Here is a 7,646-nt window from a genome sequence, read left to right on the forward strand (position 1 = left end):
AATGAGTACAATCCCAGGATCCTCAGCTATTCCTCGTATGTTAGACCTACCATTCCAGGGATCATCCGTGTGAATCTCCGCTGGATACGCTCCAGTGCCAGTATGTCCCTCCTGAGGTGTGGGGCCCAAAACTGGACACAGTACTCCAAATGGGGCCTAACCAGAACTTTATAAAATCTCAGTAGCACATTGCTGCTTTTATATTCCAACCTCTTGAGATAAATGACAACATTGCATTTGCTTACTTAATCACGGATTCAACCTGCATGTTTACCTTTAGAGAATCCTCGACTAGCACTCCCAGATCCCTTTGTACTTTGGCTTAATGAATTTTCTCACCGTTTAGAAAGTAGTCCATGCTTATATTCCTTTTTCCAAAGTGCAAGACCTCGCATTTGCTCACGTTGAACTTCATCAGCCATTTCCTGGACCACTCATTCAGACTCTCCCATAATTCTTCTCATAATTATGTGATAATTAGTGGGTATCAGAGGTGATGCATAAAATTTCACACAGTTTCAAATCGATGTTATAAAAGATTATAAATCAGATTTAAAAGTTTATGTGAAATAATGTATCTGCCTGAATATATTTACACCGGAATTAACATTTCACAGTTGTTAACAAAATAGCAAGTCCAAAGTAACATTCCATTGAAACTTTAACAGTATATTTCAAAGTATTAAAATTAGGAAGAGATAGTGTCATTCGATATTACCATAGTCAATGCGCAAATACGAAGACATGCCGAGCCAACAAAAGCATATTTTTGCATGCTCATCAAATTACAAATTATTTTCAGTAAGAGGCCTTTCTGAGCAGTGTCGTTCAAGTAGAATTCAAATTCTGAATCATAGAATTGTATAAATGTTTAAGTGAAATCCGCGTTCTTTCTCGTTGTAAAATAATATGTTCTTCTCTGTCAACCCCAGCCCCCACAAATAAGTAAACCAAGAAAATACTGATGCACGCTTTTATTAACAACAATTGTTGGAAATACTGAGGCGTCTTAGCGAGCTATACTAAAATTATGAAACAAACAATCGAAATATACTGGCCGGTTTATTCACGGTCAATTTGCTATGATAAGTTAAATATAAATGCAAATTATTCTTTCAAAATGTGTACATATGTCTGCATCCTTGAAAACAGTATAATTCAATGTAACACCAATGCTTGCCGACCTTTCTCAGTTGCACCTGAAAACTTGCGTTTTGTTTCTTTCTGCACAGACGCTGCCCCATTTGTTCGATATTTTCCGCTTTTTTTTTGTTTTTCAGATTTCCAGCATCTGCAGCATTTGATTTGTATAGTACAAATACATGCTTGTTTTTTGTTCTCTGGTTAAGAATGATCATTTTTAAGTTTGATGTTTCTAACTTTAACACATTTTACACACAATTTGATTGATTCCACTTGTGTAATACTTGATATAAATGCACTGCTCAACTATCCGCAGGTGTAAAAACGTTCCAAACACATCGAGGTTGAATGAAAATGGAGCACTTTTATTTAAAAAAAACTTTAATGATCTAAGAAAATGATGCACACATTCACAGTAGCCGGGCGTGCACAATGTTATACTGCTATTTGTTCAATCTTGTGTTTAGTGCAAACCGATTGAAATTGAAAGTGCATAGCCAATCAGCCAAGCCTAGTCTTCAGTACCAGAAACCAAACCCAATTCTGTCAATACCATTAGGCCGAGAAGTCTTTGAACTGAAAACGTGAGGTTCAGCGCTTTACAAGTTTGCAGACATTAATACTTCTCAATCGGCATGTCCAGATTTGTTTGATATAAAATAGAAGGGAGGATGGTACGAGCATAGTGTGTACGCATCGTTATCGATATTTACAAACAGTTTAAAGTAACACCTAGCTCATAGTTCGCGAAACATTTGGAGACTATACTTTGAATATACACATTAAACGACATAGTAAATCAATTTCAGATACGCCTTAGTTCAATAATTGCATTGAGCAATATATTTTGCTTACTAATTTCTTTAAGATTTCTTTATCTTGAAAATGGATAGTTTACTCTCTAAGGAATTCAAAGTAGCGGCGAAGTTGACAATACTAATTTTAAGTATAAACACCGTGCGATGAACTTTGTGAAGTGTCTCATCTTAGACAGGATCCGGGCTGCTCACCGCTGCTTGAGTTTGATTTTCTGATTGACCAGAATTCAGAAACTGACCTGTTGCGCCAACATACAACCGGGATCGCATCGGCCACTTCTGAAATTCAGAAACAAAAAAACAAGTTTGTATTTCGCTGTCTGGAAGCGCCTAGTTTTTAATAAAATCGACGTGACTATCAACACAGTTTGATTTTATTTGTAATTTTGTCAATTACAAGTTTGTTGCAGCGAAAATGGTTTTATTTTGGAAATAGCGCGTACATTGTTGTAGAAGTGAAATGAAAATTCTGCAAATTGAAATGTTGAGTGCTATAGAGTTAGAACCGTTGGTTATAATTGTTGGGACGGTTTTTCTTTACCGGTTCTCAGCCAATTTTCACCCAAATATGAAACTGCACATAGCTCTACAGAGAAAGTTTTTAAAAGCCTTGCACTACCCACTAGGCTTCTCAAGTCACTTTTTCAGAAAACTTTCATTTTATTGTTGTTATCAGTGCTAGTGTGAACAATTAAATTACATTTTAGTACCCAATGTCATTAATAAACAATGATATTGTCTGTGATTAGACAGTGGGACCGTCAACAAAAATGATAACGAAACACCAGTTGTTTAGGAATTTGAGTTATATCTTACAGAGCTTTATCATGTCCCGTGTTTTGATTTAAAGTTACAGCATATTATCCCTTGCCAGATGTGTTGATACTTCCAAGTTCTCAATTACGAGCGTTTAAAATAGCGGGAAGAAAAGAACAAAGAAGAGCGGATGCTGGAAATCAGAAATAAAAACAGAAATTGCTGGGAAAACTCAACAGCATCTGTGGGAAGAAAGTAGAGTTCTGTAGGAGGGTCACTGGACCTTTCTGACCTTAATTCTGCTTCCGGCCCCCCACTTAACATAGCGAAATTCCTGTGATTTTCGGCTTCATTTTTAAAGGGCGAAACATTCAAAAACATAATTTTGACTTAAACAAAATGGAAATAGTCTTCACTCAACAACTACAATAAAATGTATATACAACGCAATTTAATGTTTTCATGCTGTACCGAGCGGAATTCAAATTGCTGAAAACGTTAATATGAGGGAAACAAGGATGGTGCCAGGGTTGGAGGATTTGAGGTACATGGAGAGGCTGAATAGGCTGGGACTGTTTTCCCTGGAGCGTGAGGCTGAGGGGTGACCTTATAAGGTTTATAAAATCATGAGGGGCATGGATAGGATAAATAGGCAAATTCTCTTCCCTGGGTTGGGGGAGTCCAGAACTAGAGGACATAGGTTTAGGGTGAGAGGGGAAAGATACAAAAGAGACCTAAGGGCCAACTTTTTCACGCAGAGAGTGGTACGTGTATGGGATGAGCTACCAGAGGAAGTGGTGGAGGCTGGTACAATTACAACATTTAAGAAGCATCTGGATGGGCATATGAAAAGGAAGGTTTAGAGGGTTATGGGCCAAGTGCTGTTAAATGGGACTAGATTAAGTTGGGATATCTGGTCGGCATGGACGGGTTGGACCGAAGCGTATGTTTCCATGTTGTACATCTCTATGACTCCAAGTGGCTAAGCTAATAGCATAATCGACAGCAACCTCTGAACTGAACGTTTGTGCCAGAATAATTATATTGGAATTAGCATAATTTTGGAGAATTCCAGACAAAGTTCATTTTCGTTAAATTGACAATAATACCATATTTGTCTACCTATTGTGATTAAGTATATTTATCAGCTGTCAACAATTTGAATTGGATTAAGTGCGGAAAAATAAATATGTTATCGACAAGACAGGAATATTTTAAAATGTTGTATCCGTTACGTTCGTCCAAATAAGTCATGGACCTGAAAGAAATAATGTTTCCACAAACGTTTTCTATCCGGGCCAGAGTTCCAAAAGACTTAAATTGTAGATTTGGTGCATTTTAAACCAAATCGGTGGATTTGTCGTCAACATTTCCAAATCAGTTGCAATAAACACGGACACTTTGATTCCACCCTGGAATTAGAACTACTTTAGAATTAGGCTCCTTTCATAGAATACGCACTGTCTTGAATTTATAGTGAAAAAAAATTAAAAATCTAAACTGGGATTTCACATTTTATTCAGCTACAACTCTGTAACACTGCCGTGGAAGTGCTCAGCGTGTAGAATAATTTGTATAGACTGAAATCTGAGTGAACTGTGAACCTGTTTTCAAGTTTATAATTCGTTGCGTAAAGGAATATTAGAGGAAATCTTTTCCAACGTATATTTCAAATAATCACGGTCTGTCTTTCTGCGTTGGACAGTATCATTCACTCAGTAAAATCTCTTCAGCAAAACAGCCCGATGGAATAAATAATTCCTAACGTCCATGGTTTATAAGAATAATGTTGACGACAATAGTTATGGAAAAAAACATATTTCACTCATTTATTTAACGGATAATTCGGGTGATTATTGAAAATTATTTGAATTTTGAAAGAATGGCCACGATTATTTCACACGTGTAAATGACTAAAGCAGGTAAATAAGCAGAAGGGAATGGGGGGGGGGCATTTAATTTTGAATCTATTTTAAAATCCTTCGCAGCACGTGGAAGGGTATTGCTGATTCCTTACTTTGACAGGGTGCAGATATCCGTCCACTTTGAGGGAGTGCATTAACTCAGCGGATCTCCGACCTTCTCCGTCCTCCAGACTTTCTTCCAGGGTCCGGGTCAAATGTGCAATGTAGGTGGTGGCCAGAATTAAGACGTCCAGTTTGGATAGCTTGGTGTCCGGAGGGACTGACGGCAGTGTTTTTTGTAACTCTAGGAAAGCATGCCTGAGGGTTTGGACCCGGCTCCGCTCCCGGGCTGCATTCGCTGCCGCTGGCCTGCCCCGGGCGCGCACCACCTTGGAGCGAGCTGACAATTCCAGGGGCTTTCGGGTGGGACAGATCACAGCTTCAGGATCCGAGCTGGGGCTGGAATCGGGGCTGACCTCGATCGTGACTTTTGGAACAGCAGCGGAATCCATAGGACCTTTCTTAGGTTGAACCATTCCCCGGATCCAACATTCATGAGAAAGCGTCAATCTGAAAACAAACAATCTTTCAAAAATGCGCGTAAGGTGGGTTCCCCCCACCCCAATTGCAATACGTTTGGAACACCCGGTTAATTATAATTACTTATAATTCCCAATCCCCAAGTAAGTCAATTATGTTATGTAAATACCAATTCCCAAAGTATTTTACGATATAATTATCTTATTGTAGTGGAGCACGTTACACGTCGAAACCCCGGGTTATAATTCAGTGTCCAGTTGTATAATCGCTGGTTGGAGTAAACTGTCGGACAGTCTTTGCGTTTTAAAACATTTTACGCGGAGGTACCAATTGGTTTTCAAAGGCATGGAAAACGCTTTGAAAAACGCAGGTAAGCCTCTGCCTTTTGTGCATGAGATTTTATATTCAGAAATCTGAGCACAGAAGGTAAGAAATACTTAAAAAAAAACAAAGTTGGTAACTCTTCCGATGCGAATTGATGCCATTTTTCTAAAAGCAGAATGATAAATGTGGAACGTGAACTGATCCACTGACCGAGGGGAGAGAAACGCGCCCGCGTGTGTTACATAATAGGTTTTTTAAAAAATTACCTTTCTGCATCAATCGAATACACTGTGTGTTGTCGAGGGTTGGCTCAGACGCTATGACAAGCTTTCCATATCTAACCGTGTTCTCCCGCCAGTTGGAATTCAGCAATGGACCTGTTCTATCCACTGAGGTGAACCTTTTATAAAGCAATGCTTGTAATGATTTCAACTTCAAACACTGCTGGCAGACAGCGTTGAGTGCACACCTGAATGGGCCCTACAGCCTCTGGAGCCATTCATTGACAGCACAGAGTGCTGACAGTTTCTTCACGGAAAACCAATTAATCACTTGTGTAGCCACTACTCACTAACAAGTAATGGGACACCCATGCCAGCCTCCTTAAAGAGACCACATCCTATTTTGTGACCCATGTAGACTGCATTTAACAGAAGAAAGATACATCAGTGAGACTTTCAAGCTTTAGTCTGATTTGAACAATCTGGTTAATACATACTATATTTTCCCAATCAATCTGAATTATCAGTAATAGAAAACCTGTTAGATTTTTTAAAGGCAAAGCGTCGCCACAGAAAGCTGAGTACTGTACACAGTAATGTTTTATAGAACCAAAAATTAATCCGTGATTTTCTAGAAGGTTAATTGATGTCTTCTTTCTGAAAGCACAATTCATCAAATACATGTTTAACTTGTTTTTTTTAACTGACTGCAATAAAGATTGTTGTTATAAGGATGAAGTAATAACTCTTTCGCAGACAAAATCCTTTTTGACGATCAGTATCAAGTTATATTGCCAGAAGACACTAATTTTCGTTCTGTTTTCTTTCGAGTTGCGAGTTAAATTAGCTCTTCCCGTCTGAATGCCGACCTGTCAGTTAAAGTTATACACAGTTTCTGTTCTAATCTCTTTTGGTAAGTGTACATCGCCAACGTTATGTTTCGGCACCATGTACTTTAGCGATAACACAGCAGACATTGCAACGTGGTGTCTGTGGTTTGTGATGTAAGTAAAGGGCTACTTAAACTCCTAAATCAACGGAACTTCCACTGATACTACAATACGTAAAGAATATTTTTACGTTTTCATTCAGCAGACTAACAAAAAACATAGAGTAGTAATTATTTGAATGAAGTTCCGACTGTCAGAAAGAACATGTAGACACATAGTGTGTTGTTACCAGATTTCTTATGCGAGGATAACTATCCAGCTGACAACTCAGGGCCTAACCGCCACGTTATGTATTAAATGGAATTAAATCTAAAAACAAGCGATGTTCATTGTCCGACCAGCAACCCTTTTACCAACTGGTTTTGATTTTTATAGCGTCATAATTTAAAAATGCAAGTCAATGTTATGGATGAATTCTCTTACCATTGGAGTAAAAACGAATCAAAGCGTCACTTGTGTTACATAATAAAACGGGCAAACAGGAATCAAATACTATCGTCCGATTTGTTATAAATACAGAATACCAGCAACAATCTAGATTATGATCAGGACAGTAACGTATTGCAGTGCATTTGGCGTCAAAATTTTGGGAGCGATTGGCGTTGGTTTCATCATGAAACTCATTAACCAGTTAATTAGATGGGGTCAAAACAGCAGAACATTTTCCAGAATCACATACATATCAAGACCGTGAACTTCATCGGCAAAGCGAAATAGGATTCTCTCTCCGAAAACAATTGTCCAGTGCATTAGGGGCATTTACTAGATTTCCCCCTTTACTTCGGCAATGCTTACGAATTCTCTTGAGGAGATGCAAGACTAAAAGCTTCGACAAAATGCGATTTTTTCAACAATAACAAGGTTTTACGACGCCAGATTTTCCAGAATAAAGTCGGTATTATTGGACTGCTGAAAGCAGCCCACAGATACAGAGCTTTTGGAAAGGCAGAACTGTGCATGTCAATTGTTAATGCTACGATTAAAGTTATT

General features: G+C 38.4%; 1 protein-coding gene across 1 annotated transcript; it reads right to left on the minus strand.

Annotated features, from left to right (window-relative positions):
* Positions 1-967: 967 nt before the first annotated feature.
* Positions 968-7,327, minus strand: tcf24 (transcription factor 24). The gene is made up of 3 exons (XM_043689431.2): positions 5,752-7,327; positions 4,735-5,191; positions 968-2,240 (listed from the first exon to the last, which is right to left on the minus strand). The coding sequence occupies exons 2-3, from the start codon at positions 5,155-5,157 to the stop codon at positions 2,130-2,132; spliced, it is 534 nt and encodes a 177-aa protein (XP_043545366.1). The 5' UTR covers positions 5,158-5,191; positions 5,752-7,327; the 3' UTR covers positions 968-2,129.
* Between the last annotated feature and the right edge of the window lie 319 nt (positions 7,328-7,646).

The sequence above is a fragment of the Chiloscyllium plagiosum genome, unplaced genomic scaffold (genome assembly GCF_037043375.1).
Source record: "Chiloscyllium plagiosum isolate Xiang-an unplaced genomic scaffold, Cpla_swu_hap1 HiC_scaffold_4, whole genome shotgun sequence".
In the NCBI taxonomy this organism is placed as follows: Eukaryota; Metazoa; Chordata; class Chondrichthyes; order Orectolobiformes; family Hemiscylliidae; genus Chiloscyllium; species Chiloscyllium plagiosum.